The 26,059-nt window shown below is 34.3% G+C and overlaps 1 protein-coding gene across 1 annotated transcript; it reads left to right on the forward strand.

Moving 5' to 3' along the window:
• The first annotated feature begins 7,946 nt into the window (after positions 1-7,946).
• Positions 7,947-24,757, forward strand: LOC127718478 (COP9 signalosome complex subunit 8-like). The gene is made up of 8 exons (XM_052224524.1): positions 7,947-8,036; positions 8,784-8,854; positions 10,894-10,942; positions 14,380-14,509; positions 15,204-15,311; positions 19,379-19,441; positions 19,979-20,064; positions 24,339-24,757. The coding sequence occupies exons 1-7, from the start codon at positions 7,959-7,961 to the stop codon at positions 20,056-20,058; spliced, it is 579 nt and encodes a 192-aa protein (XP_052080484.1). The 5' UTR covers positions 7,947-7,958; the 3' UTR covers positions 20,059-20,064; positions 24,339-24,757.
• The last annotated feature ends 1,302 nt before the right edge of the window (positions 24,758-26,059 follow it).

Consider the following 26,059-nt stretch of genomic DNA (forward strand, 5'->3'; position numbering starts at 1 on the left):
TACAAATATATGATATGTTTCACTAGTTACATATTTTGTATGTTCTTCGTTTTCAAAGAATTATCTAAAAATAATGATCTGAAATTCTCTGCGTGTCTAGAAATAAGGTATCGAAAGATTGTTCTCATTTGGGACTACATAAGATACAAACAAGTACAGGCATATAACTTTAAATAACAACGCACCAAAATGGTTACAAATGAAAATATTTCGTGCTTCCGAAGCGTTTTTCTGACATAAACATAAAGACCCAGAAATATTTTACGATGAAGACTGCCAACTAGAACAACAAATAATAGAAATTAACAAAGCCATTAGAATCTTGAACCATCAAAACTTTTCTCCAAATTTCAATATAGACCTGTATAGAACATCAACCAGGCAACAAAGAACCTATCAAGCAGATACTTCACACAGCTGTAGCCGTAGGCAGGGAAACACCAAGAGCCGGAGATTATATAATCTAAGCCTCTTGGACGACGGAATTCACCCAAACAGCCACCTATCTAAAGCTTGGCTGAGGAAACTGACCAACCAAATATCCAGAGACTGTTGGGCAAAAAACAAAGCGCCAGAAGAAACCGATATAAATAATGATAGCTAGGGAGTAAACATTAGATCTATAGAGAAAAAAAATATATCAATAAATAGGCTAAATTTAGAGGTTAGTGTGGGTTGTCCGCGCTATACCAAAAACTATACACTCAGAAAGATAGGTCAGTGTGGGTTGTCCGCGCTATACCAAACATCAATCTAGTGTATATTAATATTTATATTCTAATTTTGAAATAAATAGGTTAATGTGGGTTGTCCGCGCTATACCAAAAACCATACACTCAGAAAGATAGGTCAGTGTGGGTTGTCCGTGCTATACCAAACATCAATCTAGTGTATATTAATACTTTATTTTAATTTTGGATTTAGTAGGTAAGTGTGGGTTGTCCGCGCTATACCATAAAAGTCTTAAAAAGAAAAAAAAAACATATATAAAAATTTTTGCACCTCATGTTTGCGGTATAACATCTTTTCCGCAAGTTTTTTGTTTTCTATTTGGTATTAGATTAAAATCTGATCCATTTTGTTACATCTGTGATCCTTTTATTTGGCAATCGCCATGGCAGTCAGCAGGGTTTAAGAACATCCGTTGTTCGACCTGCTAGTCAAATGCGTTTTGTTAAAATATACTTTTTCACTTTTTGGTCTTTTGGAAAATGTTGTTTGTGCTGTATTTAGACCCCTTTACCAAGAAATTTGTTTTGCATGCACACGTATAAAAATTGCGGTTTTTATCCAACGCAATCATAGGTTTGAACGTTGTTTTCAATTTAGACTTGTTTATATTTTTTCGTTTGGGCTTGTATTATATTTGCCTTCGGGTTTATATGATCCGTTCATCCTATTTCGACTCTTCAAAATTCAAGAGTCAATCCCAAATTGAGGTAAATTATATGGCCTGCCAAATACCGTTTCGATTCCTAACATCACTGAAGAGACATTAATTGTCGAAATCCGTATATGGTGTACAAATTTTTGCACCTCATGTTTGCGGTATACCATCTTTTCCGCAAGTTTTTTGTTTTCTATTTGGTATTAGATTAAAATTATGATCCATTTTGTTACATCTGTGATCCGTTTATTTAGCAATCGCCATGGCAGTCAGCAGGGTTTAAGAACATCTGTTGTTCGACCTGCTAGTCAAATGCGTTTTGTTAAAATATACTTTTTCACTTTTTGGTCTTTTGGAAAATGTTGTTTGTGCTGTATTTAGACCCCTTTACCAAGAAATTTGTTTTGCATGCACACGTATAAAAATTGCGGTTTTTATCCAACGCAATCATAGGTTTGAACGTTGTTTTCAATTTAGACTTGTTTATATTTTTTCGTTTGGGCTTGTATTATATTTGCCTTCGGGTTTATATGATCCGTTCATCCTATTTCGACTCTTCAAAATTCAAGAGTCAATTCCAAATTGAGGTACATTATATGGCCTTCCAAATACCGTTTCGATTCCTAACATCACTGAAGAGACATTAATTGTCGAAATCCGGATATGGTGTACAAATTTTTGCACCTCATGTTTGCGGTATACCATCTTTTCCGCAAGTTTTTTGTTTTCTATTTGGTATTAGATTAAAATTATGATCCATTTTGTTACATCTGTGATCCGTTTATTTGGCAATCGCCATGGCAGTCAGCAGGGTTTAAGAACATCCGTTGTTCGACCTGCTAGTCAAATGCGTTTTGTTAAAATATACTTTTTCACTTTTTGGTCTTTTGGAAAATGTTGTTTGTGCCGTATTTAGACCCCTTTACCAAGAAATTTGTTTTGCATGCACACGTATAAAAATTGCGGTTTTTATCCAACGCAATCATAGGTTTGAACGTTTTTTTCAATTTAGACTTGTATATATATATATATATATATATAGACTATAAGTACTCCCTATTGTTACCAATATAAACTTCAAAATGCAGGTGCAAAGAATGAAGAAAAATTGCATAACCAGAGACCTGCGAACCAGCACCATAACAACAAGATCCTATACCCTGGATAGAAATACTGCTCTAGAACAAAAAATGGAGGCATGCCAGAAAGAACATATAAAATTTGAATTAAAGCCCGGAAAAAACTTTGTCATAGAATTGAGCACTGGAGCATACGAAACCAGCAAACAGGAGATACTAAACAAGTGAGGTAATGAAAGACCAATTTGTAATTCTACCCGTCCAAAATGGTGTAGAAAATTCAGGACTAACAGTAGACTCCTGTTACAAAGTATTTAACCAAAAACTTAATGGAGAAACAGGAAATATGCTAAAATTTACTATAAACATGTATCACACAACTTGCAAAATCAATGTGAATGGCAGCAGAGTGGATTTATTTATTAACAACATATTTGATAAGCTATGTGAAAAGCTAACCAACGCCCACAGAGAGATTAACATCCTCAACAACAGTATTCAAACATACCTATCTCAGTTGAGAAATTGTTCCTCAGAAACCATACGAAAATCAATAGCTCAGGAAAAGAACAAGAAAGAACGGCTTAATAACCCGGATGAGGAGATCTTGTGTATTGAACAAACCGCCAATACAGAAGTTAAACAAGTCAGATCAGAAACATGCTTGAGAAAAAAAAGGGAACAGTCTGAATTTAAAGATGAACCGTCAAATCCAGCTGGTAATACTAACATCACAAGTCCTGACAACTTTATATGTCCGTACTGCAATAAATACGTAGACGAAGGGATTGGTTGTGACAGATGCGACTACTGGTACCATTACCAATGTGAAAACCTGTCTAGCAAAGTTGGAGAAAATGAGCTGAAGCAGTTAGATTACATCTGTACATTATGTAATGATGATATATTGTATGAAAGAAGAAACATAACAGAGTGTGATCCATCTACAGAAGACGATAACATAAACATATGTACCAACACAGGAAGCACACAAGATGAGCAAGAAGAGATACAACACAATGCTCACATCAGATCAAGGAATGAACTTGATCCCATAACCATCAGTATAGACCAAGAATTACCACCCAGGTCTAACAATATACAAAACCAGATGAGAGAAAAGATAGATAGGGAAGAAACTGATTTGAAATTGATCTTTACGCCTAACACCAATGAAAGGACAGAAGGAACAGCAAAATCAAAGCAAAGACCAGTAATTGGTAATGAAACAGGACCAACAATAAACATGGCAGAAAATGTGAAGGAGAAAAGAACAAATGAGAGTCTGGTGAAAAAGAATCAAAAGGGCACCAAGAGCAAAAACGACAAAGAGGAAACTATCATTGCTAAAAAAACTAGGATACTTAACCTAGAGAATGAAATCAAGCACTTGAAGGCAGTCCTAGACACAGTTACTAGAAGAGAAGAATCGCAACAAAATGTCCAAGCGCAACAACGTATAACAGACAATATACATGTAGGACCAAATAGTGATACACACAATACATACATGTACCAACAGTTACAAAACCAAATGAAGGAAATGCATCTAGAGAACAGATTAAAAATAATGGAAAACCAAATGATGCAGAACATGTGTATCCAAACTGCGCTAACCACACAAATGGCTTTACAAAATAGGCATAGCATACCACATCATCATGGATTATACCAAGGGCTACCTGGAAACGGTCGCTATATACTACCAAATGTAATGCAATCCTATATGCATGCACCACCTTATGCATTCCATAATACGCATATACCAACACAGCCAGTTCTAAATCCAATGTGTATGCCACCAATTCCAATGCATATGCCACCAAATATAATGCATATGCACACAATCTAATGCAAATGACCCCAAATCCAATGCATATACCGCCAAATCTAATGCAAATGACGCCAAATCCAATGCATATACCGCCAAATCTAATGCAAATGACGCCAAATCCAATGCATATACCGCCAAATCCAATGCACAACTTTATGCAAATGCCAATGAATCCAATGCACAACTTCACCCAAGCACCACCAAATTCTATGCATAACTTACAAATGCCACCAAATACAATACATAACTTCAGACATAGCCTAGGACTCCAACATATAATAGTAGAACAGAATATGGAACAACAAGGCAGAATATGCATATCAACCAAGGCTATAATGGCGCTCAACTTCAACAAAATATGCCTACACATAATACTGAGAACAGAACAACATCACAGCACATGCGATACCCGAATGAATCGGTGGTGTCTAGGTCTACAGATGAACAGCAGCCACCTATAGACATGCATACAGTTGATATAGAACCTCACAGTACAATCACAGACATCCAAGAGAATAATAATGAAACACTACCTCAGAACAACTGTGAACAAAATGTTGAAACTGATGTAATTCAAAATGTCAGTGAGGAGATAAACAACAAACCCAACAGGGTACAAAAGGAAGATTATACACAAGATGAGTCCAATCTAATGGGTCTACAACAATCTTCAAATAATGGTCACCATTTTCGGATCACAAGCCAAAAAGGACTACCCCCAGAATTATCAGAAAGAAAAACAAACCATCAGGAAATTTAAGAAAGAACATAAACATCATAACATGCAATATTGAAGGATTGAAAACCAATATTGCATATCTTCACTCTTTAGATCTCTCAAATACAATACTATGTCTACAAGAGCATTTCCTATGGGACTTTCAAAAAAACGAAGTAAAAAAACTCATTCCAACAATGGAAGATCATACTAGATGTTCCGATACAAATGATCCTCTGGATAGCTTCAAGTTACCGAAAGGAAAGGGAGGAGTATCCATACTCTGGCCATTACAATGGTCCAGCAAAATTAAAAACCTAAAAGATGGAAATGAGAGGGTTATAGCAGTCAATATTACATCAACCAATGATATATGCCTTATCAATGCCTACATGCCAACACATACAACGAATTCACAACATGAATATATGGAGTGCCTGGACATTATTTTTGACATAATACAGAAGTATGAAAATACACACAAAATAGTGCTAACAGGAGATCTGAATGGTACATTACAAACTTCCAGAGCAAACAAGCATGATAAAATACTAAGAAAATTTATTGGCGATGTAAACTTGACTACTGGTGTTGAAATAGAAAATACCCATACCTTTTTTCATCATGCTGGAAATTCATCCTCACAAATAGATTTTATACTTGTACAAGACAAAAAGTTAGTTACAGAGTATAAAATTGAGGAAAAATCAAGTGCAAATACATCTGCACATTCAATTGTAAAGATGGAAATAGCCTGCCAGATGACAAATATCAGAAACTCAAGTAACAAACATGCGAAAATGAAAAAATACATCAGCTTATGGAAAGACAAATAACAACAAATTTTGATAACAAAAGTAGCTTCTTTTCAAGAGTTATGGATATATAAGTTATGTATGAACTTCCAACCATTATACAACTTCAAGGCAATGTTCCAAAGAAAGAACATTGGAAAAGAACCATCAAGCTGACAATAGACAAATTTTGGAAGGACAAGACCTTAACAGAATCTGAAAGAAAATCTAGCTTAAAGTTTATGAATACGGAAAACTTCGAGATCAATAAACATCATAAAGTCTGGAAAGTAAAGCATTTGCCTCGTTTTGAACTTAGAAAAGCAATAATCAAGACTAGAATGATAACTGGAACATACATACTTCAGGCAGACAAACATAAATTCACTCCCTATACAGTAGAACCAATATGCCAATTATGTAAAACTGACAATGAAGACATAACTCATTTCCTGACAACCTGTCCCATACTTAGTACTACGAGAGAAAAATATTTCCTTGATATAAGAAAAGAGATCACTGATAAAATCACACCAGCAAAATGGAACTGCACCTTCATGAACAAAACTGCGATAGTACAACTGCTAATAGACTGTTCAAAATATAAGGAGCTATTTGATAACTGTGAAAAATTCATGGAAAATATTGAAAGCAAAACCAGAAATATGTTATTCCAAATGCATATAGAAAGATTGAAAATTATGGACAACAAATAGCAAGACACATATTGCATATATATATACGTATATAAATATACATATATCTTTAAGTGGAGGAAATGACAATCAAATGAGAATAATGATTATCATAAGTGACATATATATACCAACACAGAGTCTGTCATTTAATAATTGTAAGAAATTTAAATAATTAATAAGCATTCCTATCTTTTAACTCGCTAATACATTTATGATAGGGTCCTTATCATGTATATATCCTTTTAAATTTACTGATGGTGACAAAACAAGCTTCTATTACTTTATTATGATTTTTATATACATTGATCATGAAGTACATATAACATTCCACTGAGAAAACCTGCCTTTTTAGATTTTACTAAATTCTTACATCTTAACCTATTATTTTAATACATAGACCTTATTGAATAAAACCTCCTTTTAATGTATCTTTTATGCATATTAAAAAGCAAATTCAAATGAAACATATTTTTAATTATAAATAAAACTGAGATACATACATACATGTAAGTGAATCTACTTGTATGGTAGATTAATTTATAACAAAAAGGTTCATGTAAATATGCCTTGCATGACACTTTTATTGTTTATTTATATGTGCTGTACATATGTTGGAAAAAGAACATTTTTGTTTTATCCTTTTAAATTTTAAAGTTAAGGCAAAACTCCATATATATTTGGAGGTGCTTTTAATTAAAGGAGGCTGATACTAAGAAGAAGAAGTTATTTCTTCATAGACAGAAAAAATATTACAGTCATTCCTTAAATATACAAAATCAATCACATAGCTTCAAAAAATCAAAAATGTTTAAATTAACTTTGCTTTTGAAATAAAAGTCAGTTCTTTGAACTGCATATATGTAAACAAAATAAATCTTACCTTGGCTTCCGCTACCTATAGCCGTCAAAAAAGCATATTTTCTATTTTTCCGGCACTGACAACAAATTCACAATATTGCTGTGCCGGTAAAATGGCCATTTCTTTCGAAATATGCTATATTTTTCTGGCTTGAATTAAGATATATTAATCAGAGCATATTTTCCTTACGGATCACGAAAAAAAAATTAAATCTGTAGAAAAACAGATCACGATAGCGAAAATGCGCCGATCACGAAGAACGAAAATAACCCATCAGGCCCCTCATTAGATAGAATAGAAAACAGTATAGACAGTAATAGTGGTGAATTTGAGGTATTATGAAAATAAATATTTGTTCATCTGGTATTTTTGATATATTCACTTGTATAAATAGGTTATTCAGTACAAATAATAACATGATACATCTTTTTAAAGTGTCCCAGCCTTGACTTTTCGACTTTAATGTAGTTTTTGGATTGCGGTAGTGCGCTGTTGTTTTAACTTATTTTCTAATTTTTTAACTACTTTTTGTTAGTTCCTAAAAAGAACAATCTGAACAAAACTTTGTTGACTACCAAATTCGCACAATATGGCTGCGGAAGTTGCAGTTGCGGCTCATGAAAATTTTCAAAGAATGCAGATAGATTTGCAAAATCAAGAACTTGACGTAAACATTCTTCATACATGTTTATTGAAATCTTTCTGCCCCATGTGCTCTCTTCCGTCAAATAGAAAAATTCAAATCGGCATTTACCATGTTTACTGATGTATCATGTAGTCAAATCAACACCTAAAGGCTAAATATTTTTGAAGTTATCATTTACATTAGCCATGGCGTTGTCAGTTTATTTTCAATCTATGAGTTTGAATGTGCCTTTGGTATCTTTCGCCCCTCTTTTACAGGAACCTCTTTACAGAATACAGAATTAAGTCATTTCAGCATTTTCTTATTCAACTGGCACCTAGTGTTATTTTTTTTTCGTTTTCTTTCCTTCTATTTGAAGTCATCAGCACTTATAGAACTTTAAATAGTTAGAATACACATTAAAAAATAATTCATTGGCTTTCAGTTTGAAGTTTTCTCAATACTCCATTAATAATGATGTGATTGGTTATTTTGCAAAAAACTTGTATGAACTTCCATCAATTACAAACAATAATCCATTGTTGTTTTAACAATTTTCAGGTACAGTTTATGATCTTTTTTAAAATCTTAAAGCAGTATTACACCATAAAAAATTGAGAATGGAAATGGGGAATGTGTCAAAGAGACAACAACCTGACCAAAGAGCAGAAAACAGATGAAGGCCACCAATGGGCCTTCAACACAGAATAGAATTGGACTTTGGGCCTGTGGATTCAGAGCTTTATTTGAAGACTGCACAATACAATGCTATCTTTCTTTATTTTGTAGTCACCAGGTGGAGTAGCAACAGCTCAACAATACACACAGCTGTTAGCCCTGCATCTGCTACATAACGAAATGTAAGTCTTTTGGTCGACTGGTATAATCAGTGATTTTGCTAGCGCTCGTCATTTTCGCCATTTACGAAACGGTTTTCAAAATGACGAAAGTATTCCAAATCAATTTCGTCACTTAAATTTGGAAAGAGTGGAAATATTTTCGCATGAAAATACTATAATTCTACCTGTCTTATTGTTTCTGACAAGTTTATGACCCTCAGCTAATTAACATTTACAACAATTTTTTTTGTTACAGGTGTTATAAGTTGTGATTACAGATAATCCGCTTAACGCCATCGGATGGGTCACTAATCCGTTAATTATTTATCAACCTCATAATTGATCATTATAATTATTTTCCCCAGTAAAATCAGTCAGTCGGCATTTCAATATCAATATTTATCAAACGAGCACAATTTGCAATTCATTTGTCGTAGTTTCGTCATTTGAGTTTTCTATCGGACAGTTCGCATCTTAATTTCAATATTTCTCAAACGATCACAATTTGCAGTTCGCTTGTCGTAGTTTCGTCAAATGAACGTATTTTCGTCATATTTCATATAACTTTTAATCAAAAACTTTTGACAATTTCGATTAAAAAGATAGAACTTTATTCATAACATTCAGAAATGTTTTCACAAGTCAAACAGGTGCTTCCTTTACGTTGAACTGCGCATGCGCGAAAGTATTCTTATGAATAATTTTAAAGACACTGAAACGTAAAATACGAAATAATTAAGTATCAAACTAAACGAGAGAGACAAATATAGTTCTTATTTAGCAAATTTGATTTAAAAAATGATAATTTTTTAAACACGAACAATCCGTAGATGAATCCGGATTCATTCTGAATTTATTATCCACTTGTCACTTCCCGTTTTCATTTCATTTGGAAATCGAAAGTAAACGTGATCTATTCATGATAAATTTACAATTTAAAGTCATTAGAATTGTTCCAATAAGGATTTGTACAAATCCTTGGTTCCAACTTTATAGAATTAATTCTAAATATCGCTTTAAAACATTTTTAAGGATAATGAGTAGGAATAATGCAGTGAAATAGTCCTTACAAGTTCATTTATGCTGTGATTCCTGGTTTAAAAAATATGGATCCCAACTTTTGCTGATTAGGTATAGGAATGTACCCTGAAACTAACTGAAGTGAAATTGTGAACTAGATTTCTAGATTTTATATCATAATCTTATATTAAAGTGCCACATCAGTCAAATCATGCAGTAACTGCCTAGTATGCCTAAGTCCTTCAAAGTCTGACAAAGATGTATAGATAGTAATATACATCCTAGGTCCCTTAAGCTTGCTGCTACCCAAAATAAGGTTGATTTTCATCCCGCGCAAAAGTGACTAAAGCCCTCAAAATCCTAGCTTAAACCCTGTATAATGTGTCTTAACTCGCAAGAAACGGGTTTTGTCAATCGTTATAAATAATAAGTGTAATGACACAAAAATACTGGTGAAAGATGTCTGATCTGAAAATTTGCCAATTACAAAGCTCACAGACGCGGCAAATTGGGCAAACAAGTCCCCTACCAAATGCTGAAGTTATTTGTTGGGTGCTCGAAAGCGAAGTTGAAGTCACCTTGTCATTTCTTGCAGTCTTTGTCAAATATTATTTTCTGTTGACATTTTTGGTTAAACCCTATAGTCAAAGAAAATTTTGTTTACATACATTGACATACAAGTATCAATACCTATTGTAAACATCTGTTCATGTAATCAAATCAATCTTTAGACAAAATAGAAAACATGTCTTTTAATTCATAATTATGCATTTTTTCACTGCTGACATAGTAATTACATTTGAATTATCTCCCTTATTCCAGTAGTATTTAAAATAATATACAACAGTTTTCACTATATAAAGCATGTTTGAAATAACACAGTCCTTTTGAGAGTGGACTTTTCAATATTTTAAATAAAACCATCACAGTTGTAAATATTTTCAAAATGTGTTTTATGTAGAGATAATATTGCAGATCATCAAATAACTTAGAAGGAAATGTTTGGTTCTGAGTAATAAAAAACTATATCTCTGTTTCAGATGTGAGGCCAAATTTGTATGGAAAAGAATTCCAGCCCAAATAAAAACAGTAGGTAATTTAACAGACATCAGATGCTATTCACAGAAATTATGATATGTTCTGAATACAAATGAATGATTTACTTAAACTTCTCTCATCTTCATCATTATTTTCTGTATTTCCTGTCAATTCTGTTTGATTGGCTGAAATTACTTTAAATCATTGTAAATGGTCAGTCAGTTATTTTAAGAAATTTTTGTTTAAAGTTAATTGAAATCATCAGCACTGTTAGATATTAAAGAAATTCAGAAGAACCATTGTCATGATTGTGATCAACTCAAAATGGGATCTTGAAATGAGAAATAAAGATTTTCTTCTTCCTGGAAAATTCATATTTCCCGCGGGTGTTGCCTAGACATGCTAAAGGTAGGGAAATTGATAATCTACAGCATTCAGCCTTGAACATACATTATATTGATTAAGAGTTGCTTCCTTAATGTCCAGTGACAAATATTTCATTCATGTTCTAGACAGGGGTTGTGCTAAAATGAGAAATGAAATAGAAATGCAATGAACGAAACGAAACAAAATGAACGAAACGAAAAATAACGAAACAAAACAAAACAAAACAAAAAATTAACAAAACAAAACGAAACGAAAAATTTACAATACGAAATGAAATGAAATGAAATAAAAATCATTTTATATTATCAAAAAACGACAGGTTATATCTCAATACATATTACTGCAGTATATTTTATTTACTCTGAATCAACTTGAACTTTTGTTACATTTGCGTTTGTTTCTCTGCATCAGATATGAGGAGGCTTGTTAGAGCTCTTAAGCTCACAATCCTAGAGCATCGTCCCTTGGTACCTATTGCAGCTAAACAATCAATTATATTTATACATTTCCAGCAAAAATATTATAAAATCAACGTTTGCCACATCTCTGGAGTAGCAACTCTTAAATACTTTTTTATTTTAACATATAATAGCCTGTATGACTTTATATCAATATTTTATGTGTATTATATGAATGTCATGTAAAATACTGTATGTTGTAACAATTATATTTGTTATATGTGTATGCCACCTGGGGACCTAATTTGGAAAATAAAAATATCTTATATTTTATCTTATATCTTAAATATGTATACATATATGATAAAACAATAAACGAAAACAATTATGACAGACAGCTACGATTGAAAACAACTGAGTTAAAAGCTCCTGATTAGGGACAAGCACATAGAGAATGCGGCAGGGTTAAACATGTTTGCATAATTGTCCGATTTGTATATATATACACATGTAGAGCAGGATCTGCTAACTCTTCCAGAGCACATAGGATCAAGCATGATTTTTGGTAGGATTCGTGTTGCTCAGTCTTAAGTTTACTATGTAGTGTTTTGTGAACTTGTTTGTTTTTTCGTGGTTTTTCGTTTATTGCCATGGTACTGTAAGTTTCACTTCAACTTATGAGTTTTGAAGTGTCCTCTGCCTTTTTTTTTTACCATTTTGTGGTATACTCGCAAACCAAATAGCAACTTTGGCATTTTATAGTCTCTTAGTCTAACATATAGTTCTAACCGGTCCAGTTTATTTAGTGCCTGTGTGGAGTTTGCTATTCCATGGCATGGTTGCTGTTTGTTGTTTCACATCTTTGTAATGCAAATTACCTTTGGTTTTAGTAGTACTCCCTAAGTCTTAGGTGGCAATGAAAAATTCGTGTAATTAGGCAGAAAAAACCAAAAAACACCAAAACTAACAGAGGAAAAATAATAATTGATAAACACGAACCCACCGAAAAACAAGAGGCGGATTTCTATTATTCCTGCAGGATCAGCAGTTCCTAATCCACTAGTGACACCCATTATTATGTACCTTATATGTGTGAAATAACCGGTGATGAGTCATTATCCTGTATAATAAGGCGTTGTAAAAAAGACGATTGGGTATTTTTTTCTTGTCTACCTTTAACTAAGGCATAATCAAAAGCATTAACCATCGGTACAAGCCCGAATTTTTAGGACAAATGTATCCATGTATCTTGACGGAGCACGAAATATCCAGTCGATATTGTTTAGTACAAAGGAAAGAGTTCCATATGTCACCCTCCACGGAATGAACTGTAATATGTTATTGTGTTCATTTAGTATGATGGGGTGCTATGTGGTACTCTCACTCCAAAAAGTAGACCAAAAACAGTAGGAACCCCTTTACAACAAATATAGGGATGAACTCATGTGCCTTCGGTAGGATAAGCAGTTCCTGCTTAGTGCAATCCATAATACAAAGAATAATATTTTTTTTATTCCGGAAATGAGTAATTTCACCGAATATCTTCGATTTATTCTTGTGTGTGCTTTTAATGCAAAAAAAAGGGAATGATTAAGTTTTGAATTTAAAAGAACTAATTAGATAATTTTTTGTCCACAAGAAATGTATTTCATTATATTTCGTTTTGTTTCGTTATGTTTCGTTTCGTCAATTTTTCGTTTTGTTTCTTTGCGTTTCTATTTCGTTTCTCATTTTAGCACAACCCTCTAGATAGTGGTACATTATCATGATTATACTTGATTTATACAACAACACACTACCAAAACAGACAAGAAAAAAAAATAATGAAAGTGTGCAATGTTGTTTGTAGCAGAAAAGGAGAAAAGGCCCTCTTTGCATTATAAAAAAACTTTTTGAATTGTCCTAGAAAGTTGAAAAAAAATTTGTAATGCATTGGACTCTATATGTTTAACTATAAAATTATTCCTTAATCAGACAAAAATACAGATCCTGTAGACACACTTTCCATATGAGGAACTGTCAAGGTTCCATCCTATTTTCTGTGTAGAAGACCCTTTTGAGATCCTCTGGTTTTGTTTTATTGATACACACCATCACAAATTTGAAGGCTGAAATTTCATTGGTTGATGTAAAAATTACCAGAACAGAAAGTAGAACAGAGTGTTGTCAGATTCTTGTAAGCCAAGCCTGGACACAGGGCCTGTTTTTGAATTAGATTATTCTGATGGATGTATTTGGACTTTTTATGCCCCTGCAGTAGCGGAGGGGGCATTAAGTTTTACCCTTGTCGGTCTGTACGTCCGTATGACTGTACATCCCAAAATTGGTTTTTTGTTCTATAACTATAGTTTGCCTCAACCAACCGTTACACCCAATACTCATTACTACAAAACACAAATCAAGTTTGAATTTTGATGGCGTCACTTTTACGGTTCTAGAGTTATGCCCCTTTACAAATGGAAAAATTGCTGAATTTTTGTTTCGGTTCTCTAACTTAAGTTTGCCTCAACTAAATGTTATGAAATGTATACACAATGCTTATTACCCCAAAACTCAGATCAAGTACAAATTTGGGTAGCATCACTTTTACCATTCTTGAGTTATGTCCCTTTATAACGTTATATGCAAGCCGGGGCATCATCTGTGTCCCATGGACGCATTCCCCATTTATATTTAATTAAGATAATGAACTTTAATTTTCAGTCCACACCAGAGCTAACAAATGTATGGGCTGTTGGACAGAAGATTTGGCAGAGAGATTTCCCTGGAATATATGAAGCTTTCAACAAGGAATGGTCTGAGTCATTAAAACCAGTCATGGATGCTTTATTAGGTTAGTCAGGAGCTTTCAACAAGGAATGGTCAGAGTCATTATAACCAGTCATGGATGCTTTATAAGGTCACTCGGCATACAACTTATACAAGTTGTCTCAAACTCTGTTTACTAATATTCTGCACATTTTATGTAGTCACGACGTTAAAACACAGTAATTTATTTTGATTTACTCCCCTTTAATGGAAATTTTGCTTGAATCTGACTTAATCTTAATCATAGTCGGAAAGGATGAGTAAGAAATGAATTTTTTAGTTGTGTCAAAATGAATGACCTGCACCAATTATTAAACTATACTTGGAACAATTGTTACATTTGACTTTATGAACTCATAATGGATGAACAGTCGTAGCATGTGTTGAAAGATTGTAATTGTTAAATTTGTGGTGAATAAAAAAACAACAAAAATAGTTTAATGCATCAACAGGCATGACAAGAGTTGTCTTATTAGTCCTGAAAAAAAAACACAACAGTACATGATTCCCCTTCCCCCCTCCTTTTCCCCCTAATGAAGAAATTTAAATCAGTGGAATTCACTCATGAATCGAACATTTTGAGAAAAAAAGGTATCCTTTTCCAATATGTTTATCATTTTTGTTAAAGGAAGAGGTTAAGAATAAAGATTGATCTTGTTTCTATGATTTCCAATATGTCTGATTACAAGGTTTATATATGGCCTTTTATATTTTTACAGCTGCTACCAGAAAGAGAGCTTTTAACTTAGTTGCCCAGGCCTATGATTCTATCAATGTTGATGATTTAGCAGCATTCGTTGGCATGCCATCAAGTGAAGCAGCACAAGGTATTATACAAATATCAAGGGAGACTACTGTAACAAATGTTTGCACCTCAGAATAGAACTTATCTCCCTTTGCATAATGCCATTCAAGTGAGTCAGCACAAGGTAATATGGAAGTTTCAAGGGAGACTACTGTAACAAATGTTTGTACCTCACAAAAAAATTATCTCCCCTTGCATAATGCCATCAAGTGAAGCAGCACAAGGTACAAAAATGTATACATATATCAAGGGAGACTACTGTAACAAATGTTTGCAGCTCAGAATAGAACTTATCTCCCTTTGAATAATGCCATTCAAGTGAGTCAGCACAAGGTAATATGGAGTATCAAGGGAGACTACTGTAACAAATGTTTGTACCTCAAAAACTTATCTCCCCTTGCAATATGCCATCAGGTGAAGCAGTACAAGGTAATATACAATGTTTTTATACAATACACACAGTTTTTGGCTGTTTTGTTATGGCCTTTTTTAGCTCACCTGGCCCGAAGGGCCAAGTGAGCTTTTCTCATCACTTGGCGTCCGTCGTCCGGCGTCATCCGGCGTCGTCTGCGTTAACTTTTTACATTTTGAACTTCTTCTAAAGAAACAATGAATGGAATGAAACCAAACATGGCATGAATGTTCCTTATGAGGTGCTGACCAAGTGTTGTTACTTTGTAGCGGATCCATCATCCAAGATGGCCGCCAGCGGGGGACTTAGTTTAACATAGGACCCTATGGGAAATGCATACAAATGTCTTCTTTTAGAGAACCACTGAATGGAATGAAACCAAACATGGCATGAATGTTTCTTATGAGGTGCTGACCAAGTGTTGTTACTTTGTAGCGGATCCATCATCCAAGATGGCCGCCAGCGGGGGACTTAGTTTAACATAGGACCCTATGGGAAATGCATACAAATGTCTTCTTTTAGAGAACCACTGAATGCAATGAAACCAAACATGGCATGAATGTTTCTTACGAGGTGCTGACCGAGTGTTGTTACTTTGAAGCGGATCCATCATCCAAGATGGCCGCCAGCGGGGGACTTAGTTTAATAAAGGACCCTATGTGAAATACATACAAATGTCTTCTATTAGAGAACCACTGAATGGAATGAAACCAAACATGGTATGAATGTTCCTTATGAGGTGCTGACCGAGTGTTGTTACTTTGAAGCCTATCCATAATCCAAGATTGCCGCCAGCGGGGGACTTAGTTTAACATAGGACCCTATGGGAAATACATACAAATGTCTTCTTTTAGAGAACCACTGAATGGAATAAAAGCAAACATGGCATGAATGTTCCTTATGAGGTGCTGACCAAGTGTTGTTACTATGAAGCTGATCCATAATCCAAGATGGCCGCCAGCAGGGGACTTAGTTTAACATTGGACCCTATGGGAAATACATACAAATGTCTTCTTTTAGAGAACCACTAAATGGAATGAAACCAAACATGGCATGAATGTTTCTTATGAGGTGCTGACCGAGTGTTGTTACTTTAAAGCCGATCCATAATCCAAGATGGCCGCCTCCAGGGGACTTAGTTTAACATGGGACCCTATGAGAAATACATACAAATGTCTTCTTTTAGAGAACCACTGAATGGAATGAAACCAAACATGGCATGAATGTTCCTTATGAGGTGCTGACCGAGTGTTGTTACTTTGAAGCCGATCCATAATCCAAGATGGCTGCCAGCGGGGGACTTAGTTTAACATGGGACCCTATGGGAAATACATACAAACGTCTTCTTTATGAGAACCACTGAATGGAATGAAACCAAACATGGCATGAATGTTTCTTATGAGGTGCTGACCGAGTGTTGTTACTTTGTAGCGGATCCATCATCCAAGATGGCCGCCAGCGGGGGACTTAGTTTAACATAGGACCCTATGGGAAATGCATACAAATGTCTTCTTTTAGAGAACCACTGAAAGGAATGAAACCAAACATGGCATGAATGTTTCTTATGAGGTGCTGACCGAGTGTTGTTACTTTGAAGCCGATCCATAATCCAAGATGGCTGCCAGCGGGGGACTTAGTTTAACATAGGACCCTATGGGAAATACATACAAATGTCTTCTTTTAGAGAACCACTGAATGGAATGAAACCAAACATGGTATGAATGTTCCTTATAAGGTGCCGACCGAGTGTTGTTACTTTGAAGCCAATCTGTAATCCAAGATTGCCGCCAGCGGGGGACTTAGTTTAACATGGGACCCTATGGGAAATACATACAAATGTCTTCTTTTAGAGAACCACTGAAAGGAATAAAAGCAAACATGGCATGAATGTTCCTTATGAGGTGCTGACCAAGTGTTGTTACTATGAAGCTGATCCATAATCCAAGATGGCTGCCAGCAGGGGACTTAGTTTAACATAGGACCCTATGGGAAATACATACAAATATCTTCTTTTAGAGAACCACTGAATGGAATGAAACCAAACATGGCAAGAATGTTCCTTACGAGGTGCTGACCAAGTGTTGTTACTTTGAAGCTGATCCATCATCCAAGATGGCAGCCAGCGGGGGACTTAGTTTAACATAGGACCCTATGGGAAATACATACAAATGTCTTCTTTTAGAGAACCACTGAATGCAATGAAACCAAACATGGCATGAATGTTCCTTATGAGGTGATGACCAAGTGTTGTTACTATGAAGCTGATCCATAATCTAAGATGGCCGCCAGCGGAGGACTTAGTTTAACATAGGACCCTATGAGAAATACGTACAAATGTTTTCTTTTAGAGAACCATTGAATGGAATGAAACTAAACATGGCATGCATGTTCCTTTTGAGGTGCTGACCAAGTGTTGTTACTTTGAAGCTGATCCTTCATCCATGATGGCTGCCAGATGGGGACAATGTTTAACAAAGGATCCTATGGACAATACATACAAATGTCTTCTTTTAGAGAACCACATACTGAATAGATTGAAACCAAACATGGCATGAATGTTCCTTATGAGGTGCTGATTAAGTTTTGTTACTTTGCAGCTGATCCTTCATCCATGATGGCCGCCAATGGGGGGACTTCCTTTAACATAAGAACCTATGGGAAATACATACAAATGCTTCTTCTAGAGGTGCACTGAATGGAATGAAACCAAAACATGGCATAAATGTTTCTTATGAGGTGCTGATTAAGTGTTGCTACTTTGTTGCCGATTTACTGTTCAAGATGGCCACCAGGATTTTTTATTAAATTACAAGACCAATATTAAACCAAATTTGGCCTCACTCATTATTAGGGTATCTGTTATGATTTTAATCTATTTTTACATGATTTCCAAAACCAAAGTAGAATCAGGTGAGCGACACAGGCTCTTGAGAGCCTCTAGTTTAGTTTTGATGCTCAGCATATAATACATTTTACTTCTAGAACTGTTCACCTTAATCTCAGATGAAGAAGGTTATTCTTGAAAATGTATCTTGCAATTTTAGGTGTGACTAATAATGTTTATCATGTCTATTGAATATATATTATAAACAAGTCTAAATTGAAAACAACGTTCAGACCTACGATTGCGTTGGATAAAAACCGCAATTTTTATACGTGTGCATGCAAAACAAATTTCTTGTGAGAGGGGTCTAAATACAGCACAAACAACATTTTCCAAAAGACCAAAAAAGTGAAGAAGTATATTTTAACACAACCCATTTGACTAACAGGTCGAACAACAAATGTTCTTAAACCCTGCTGACTGCCATTGGCGATTGCCAAATAAACGGATCACAAGGTGTAATAAATCGATCTTTACTATAAATTTAATAGAATATATATTATATATACAGATGGATATTACCATGAAAATCAGTCACAATAATAAGCATTCACTTAAAAAAAAAATCACAATCAACAGGGATTGCTTACTATTTCACATTTTGTGTTCTGTAAATATAAAAAAAGGAAATGTGGTATGATTCCAAATGAGATACATGTAACTTTCCATAAAGAGCAAAAGACAATGACGTAAACATTTAAAGGTCACCTTACAATATAAGTTAGTCTATTTACCATTGATATGAATCATGAATATGTTTGATTTTATACTAAAATACTTTTATTGTTTTCAGCAGTACAGAAGGAAGGCTGGGATGCTGATCCACAGACTAGATTTATTACACCTAGGAAGCCATGTAAGTATTCAGTTATCATGGTCAAGGAGTAACTCTAATGAAGCCATGTAAGTATTTAGTTGGGAATAAACCCTATAAAGTCAGTTCAGTATTCATTAAGAGGTAAACAAAGGAAGTCATGGGTATTCAACTTTACCAGTTATCTAGATTTATTTAGGGTTTTTACTCTTACAAAACAAATTTTCAAGGTTTTTATAAAATTAAAAAAGCCTTCTTTTAGTAAGTCCTTTACACATTTTCTTAAACAGAGGAACCTGAATGGAGTATAGAAATATTGTCTTTCCTTGGTTTCTTCAGACCAGCATCAAAATCATTTCCAATATGGGTTGTCCGTTTGGCTGTGAGGGATATATAAATTCACAGTTACATTCGGTCAAAATCATGCCTCATGTAGGAATAGTGACATACTTTTTGCACATTTAAGAAACCCTTGCAGGAACTCTTAGGGTCCCTTACGCCGTTAGAGGCCTGTTGCAAGGCTAAATTTCTGTCCCTATCCAATATATATAGATAAATTTCAACATTTATGTATTACAGGTGCAGTAGTAGATCCTGTGTTAGTCAGTGAACAACAGTTGAGTGTCCTGACAGATTATGTGTCATTCCTTGAGAGCTGACACTTGGTAAGTTAATCATTAGTTAGTCAGTGAACAACAATTGAGTGTCCTGACAGATTATGTGTCATTCCTAGAGAGCTGACACTTGGTAAGTAGATCCTGTGTTAGTCAGTGAACAACAGTTGAGTGTCCTGACAGATTATGTATCATTCCTGGAGAGCAGACACTTGGTAAGTAAATCATTAGTTAGTCAGTGAACAACAGTTGAGTGTCCTGACAGATTATGTGTCATTCTTGGAGAGCTGTCACTTGGTAAGTAGATCTTGTGTTAGTCAGTGAACAACAGTTGAGTGTCCTGACAGATTATGTGTTATTCCTGGAGAGCTGACACTTGGTAAGTAGATCATTTTTAGCTCACCTGGCCCAAAAGGGCCAAGTGAGCTTTTCTCATCACTTGGCGTCCGTTGTTGTCCATCGTCATCGTCATCCGTTAACTTTTACAAAAATCTTCTCCTCTGAAACTACTGGGCCAAATAAAACCAAACTTGGCCTAAATCATCCTTAGGGTATCTAGTTTTAAAAATGTAACCGATGACCGCACCCATCAACCAAGATGGCCGCCATGGCTAAAAATAGAACATGGGTGTAAAATGCAGTTTGGCTTATATCTCTGAAACTAAAGCATTTAGAGCAAATCTGACATGGGGGGTAAAAATGTTCATTAGGTCAAGATCTATCTGCCCTGAAATTTTCAGATGCATCAGACATTTCATTGTTGGGTTGCAGCACCTGAATTGGTAATTTTAAGGAAATTTTGCAGCTTTTGGTTATTATTTTGAAAATTATAATAAATAGAGATAAACTGTAAATTTTTGTAATCTTTTTTTGAAAAAATCTTCTTCACTTAATCTACTGGGCCAAATAGAATTAAACTAAGCCACAATTTTCAATAGGGTATCTTGATTGAAAAATGTATTCGATGACCCTGTTGTCCAACCAACATAGCCGCCATGGTTAAAAATAGAACATAGGGGTTTACTATAGAAGTCTATGGGAAAATTGTAAAACACAATTTCAAATGGTCACAACTTGAAAACTAATTTAAATAATGATAAGCATGATAAGGGGTCTTCAGTAACTATTGTAAGACTACAATGGGATGACCTGCTTTTAATTTAACTACTGGGCCAAATTAAACCAAACTTGGCCTCAATCATTATTAGGGTATCTAATACTATTTATTATGATTTTAACCTTATTTTACATGATTTCCAAAACCACATGTACAGTAGATACAGGTGAGCGACACAGGCTCTTGAGAGCCTCTAGTTTAGTCAGTGAACAACAAATTGTGTTTTAAACATCATTTCTATAGAGCTGACCCTTGGTAAACACATACAATCATTGTGAACATTGCTATGGTATAGATTTATTTTTAGGAAGGGGGGGGGGGGGGGGGGGGTTAATCGTGTTTATGCTGAAAATGAAATGAAGAATAAATTGGAAAATAAAAAGTTTTATAGACTGCAATTAAAATTATAAAAAAAATAGGGTAAGACAAAAACAAAAATCAACACACAAGAAAACAGCAAAACGAAAATCACAAAAAACAACAATGCCCAGAAAAATATAGATAGAGAAGGACCAACTTCACCAAAAAACAGGGATTGAACTATGGTGTCCTTGAACATTTCCTGCATGTTTTTATGGCCCCGCAACAAAATTGTCGGGGCCATATTGTTTTACCCTTGTCCATCATTCTGTCGTTCTGTCATTCCGCAACAAACCATTATACTCAATTTTTTATACGACATCCAAAAATTTTTTGAGATCGTATGATGTCGTTGTCCTCTGCTTCATCGTCCAAAGACACATTGGTTTCCGGACAATAACTTTAGTTTAAGTAAATGGATCTCTATAAAATTTTTTAAGAAGGTTCAATATCACAAAAGGAAGATTGGGATTGATTTTTAGGATGATGGTCCAACCGTTTAGGAATTAGGGGCCCAAAAAGGGACTCAAAACAAGCATTTTTCTAGTTTCAGGATAATAACTTGTGTATAAGTATTTTGATTGCTCTGAAATTGTACCACAATGTTTAATACCACAAGTAGAAGGTTGGGATTCATTTTTGGGGTTATGGGGCCAACTGTTTAGGAATTAAGGGCCAAAAACAAGCATTTTTCTAGTTTCCAGACAATAACTTGTGTGTAAGTGTATGGATCTCTCTGACATTGTACCTCAAGGTTCCATATAACAAATGGAAGGCTGGGATTGAGTTTGGGATTAATTGCCCCAAACATGTAGGAATAAGGGGCCAAAAAAGGGCTAAAAACAAGCATTTTTCTAGTTTCCAGACAATAACTTGTGTGTAAGTGTATGGATCTCTCTGAAATTGTACTACAAGGTTCCATACTACAGAGGAAAGGCTGGGATTGAGTTTTGGGTTATTGCTCCAAGGGGGGTTTCAAAAAGTTGGGGGGGGGGGGGAATTTTTTTCCCAATTTTTTTAAGGGATTCATATTTTTTTTCCAAAATTTTTAAAATTTCGAATTTTTGAAAAGTTTCAAGAAGAAATCTTCAATTGCACAGTATTGCACAATGGATTTATAAGATCTTTGACCACAATTATTTTGTGTCACAAACCTATATTATGTCAAAAATTTGATCACAATCCAAATTCAGACAGTATCAAGCTTGAATATTGTGTCCAAATTTGCCCCAACTGTTTAGGGTTCGACCTCTACGGTCGTATCAGGCTGAGCTCAGTGAAGCATTTTATTTCTAAATGCCTTCAGATATTGGGCTGATTTTTGGTATGTGAGTTACCCATGATGAGTTACAGATTAAGTTTATGTTTCTTTCCGCTCTGCTAATTTTTACCGAAATTACGGGCTTTGGACTTTGATAAATTGTTGAAAATCACTGTTATACAGATTTTTTTTCTATACGCCTTCAGATATTGGGCTGATTTTTTGGTATGTGAGTTAACCATGATGAGTTACAGATCAAATTTAAGTTTCATTCCGCTCTGCTAATTTTTGCCTAAATTGCAGACTTTGGACTTTGATAAATTGTTGAAAATCACAGTTATCCGGACTTTTTTTCTAAACGCCTTTAGATATTGCGCTGATTTTTGGTATGTGAGTTAACCATGATATGTTACAGATGGAGTGTAAGTTTCGTTCCGCTCTGGTGATTTTTGCAAAAATTACTGGTTTTGGACTTTGAAAATCACAGTTTAATATAAGGACTTTTTTACTATACGCCTTCAGATTTTGCGCTGATTTTTGATATGTGAGTCTACCATGATGATTTACAGATCAAGTTTATGTTTCGTTTCGATATGCTGATTTTCATGTCGTTTCAATACATAATGTTAGATCTGCAGTACATCCACTTCCTATTATCTGATAGTTTGAAATTTAACTACTCATTGATCAAGAAAATTTTTCATCAAACTAGTATTGGTCTTGAGAACTGGATACTATCCATGCATGTTTGTGTCCACATGTATTGTTGAAATGGCAGATTTTTTTACTTTTTGAGACAGGGCCATTCGTGTCGTTCTGACACATCTAGTTTTTTCTTTAAATCAACTACAAAAGTCTTGAAAGCAAGACCTTGCAATTCTACATTCTTTCTATTTCTGTGTTGTCAACATTTAGATCAGTCTGTGGTTATTATTTTTTGAACATCAATATCATTGTCTTATCTTCATGAAATTTTAATGAAACTTCAACAATATTTTTCAAATAAACTGACTTTTTTGCTGTTAATATTAATATACAATCTAAGGTTAAAGTTCAGACATCAATAATTTTGTCAAACCTGCAGGGAATTTTCTAAACTTGGATAAAAGACAATATCAAGAGCAATAAGTTCCCTTATATTTACTTAATGATAAATGGCCGTACTTTGACCTATAACTGTTAACTTTTTATACATTGTGACTTGGATGGAGAGTTGTCTCATTGGCACTCATACCACATCTTCTTATTCATATTGTTTGCAGTTAACATTTGCTTGCAGACTATGATCATTTTTTTTATCTTAATAACTTAGTGAAAACTTTATGAAATATTATGATACTTTAAAAGTTGCTTCTTTATGATCAAGGAATAGCATCTGAAATTTTTGGAAGTTTTGATATTTTTTTGTATTTTAAAAAATGGAAAGTGTTTAGCACTCAACATTACACTTTAACACTTAAGCAGCAATCACATAGGAGGCACATGGTTTGTTGGAAACCTTTACAAATGTTTTAATATACATGTACATAATAATTTATGTTGATAAAACTTCCACCAATTAACTATCTTTCCCATTTTATTTTTCAGGATTGACTGTAGTTTAATTGTTATATGGCATTTTTTATGAAGGGAGATAAATGTGTACTTAGCCACTGACTTTAAAATCATCATAATTAGAGATTTAATGTGAATGGAAGCTGATTGTTTGAATGGTTACACAACTAGAAGAATACAGATTTTTCCAAGTTCATTCAGATACATGTATGTCAGCAAGATTAAGTGTCATGCACTTCTTTGCTATGTTTTCAGATAGACAATAGTGTAAATTTTAAGACAATTAAAATAATCACTGTTGGGGCAATCACCAATCATTGTAAGATTTTCAATATTTGTAAAATATTCTTTATGATGAGAATGAAAGATTTGAATGTTAAGTGTTGTTTTCTTTTGCTTATGTTTACCTAAAAAAAAGATAGCATTAAATGTAACTGTGTTCTTCAATCAAATATATATCATTATTTAAATCTAGCAAAGAATATTGCTAAGGACTATTTATAGCCTGCATTTGGTTCAATGTTTGTACCCTAATGAAGTATTACAATCATATATAAAAAAAAAAAAAAACACATAACAAATTTACTGTTTTTTGTCTCGCCTTGTCGGAGTCAAAAAGTGAGACATAGGTATGCTGTTTCCGGCGGCGGCTGCGTCAACAATCTATTAGTTTGTGATTAGGTCTAGTTCATGGTGAACCACTAGTGGTAGGTCAATGATATTTGGTATGCAGTTGTATTAGCATTGGCACATCTCATTACCATGGAGATTATTTGGCCCCGCCCCCTCAGTCAAGGTCTATTGACTTTGAAACTTTTCATAGTTTACATGTATTAGTTTGTGATTAGGTCAATTTATGGGGAACCATTAGTGGTAGGTCAATGATATTTGGTATGCAGTTGTATAAGCATTGGCATATCTCATTTCCATGGAGATTATTTGGCTCTGCCCCCTTAGTCATGGTCTATAGGCTTTGAAAATTTTGCTAAGTTAACATGTATTAGTTTGTGATTAGGTCAGTTCAAGGGGAACCATTAGTGGTAGGCCAATGTTAATTGGTGTTCAGTTGTATAAGCATTAGCACATCTCATTTCCATGGAGAATATTTGGCCCCGCCCCCTCAGTCATGGTCTATTTACTTTGAAACTTTTGCTTAGTTTACATGTATTAGTTTGTGATTAGATCAGTTTAAGATGAACTGCTAATGTTAAGTCAATGATATTTGGTATGCAAATTTATTGGCATTTGCAAGTATCGTTTCAATGGAGATTATATAGCCCACCCCTGATCATGGTTCATTGACTTTGAAACTTTTACATAGTTTACAAGTTAATGTTTGTGTTTAGGTTTGTTTAAAGGGAACGAACGACTTATAATAAGTCAATGGTATTTGGTATGCAGTTGTACTAGCATTGGCACATCTCATTCCATGGAGATTGTTTAGCCATGTACCTTCAGTCATGGTTCATCGACTTTGAATATTTGCTAACTTACATATTAAAGTATTGCTATTTTAATTTCAACATTTGCATTATCAAAATTACAAAAAGGCGAGACATATCTCTGTGATAACAGTTTATATGTGTTGTTTTTTTCTCAAGTGGATGTTTATTCATAGTGACTTTTAACACATGGACCAAGCCTTGTAGTCATCAAAATTTTGAGTATGATTATCATACTCAGACTCAGAATTCAACCAATCAAAATACTGGATTTGCATACATTTTTTAACATGTATGTCAAAGGATAAAAAT

Source organism: Mytilus californianus, unplaced genomic scaffold (genome assembly GCF_021869535.1).
Source record: "Mytilus californianus isolate M0D057914Y unplaced genomic scaffold, xbMytCali1.0.p SCAF_10, whole genome shotgun sequence".
NCBI lineage: Eukaryota > Metazoa > Mollusca > Bivalvia > Mytilida > Mytilidae > Mytilus > Mytilus californianus.

Coding starts and splice junctions, on each gene's coding strand:
- LOC127718478 (XM_052224524.1), top strand. CDS start 7,959: ATGGCTGCGGAAGTTGCAGTTGCGGCTCATGAAAATTTTCAAAGAATG. Junction 14,510..15,203: donor AGTCATGGATGCTTTATTAG/GTTAGTCAGGAG, acceptor ATATTTTTACAG/CTGCTACCAGAAAGAGAGCT. Junction 15,312..19,378: donor ATCAAGTGAAGCAGCACAAG/GTATTATACAAA, acceptor TATTGTTTTCAG/CAGTACAGAAGGAAGGCTGG.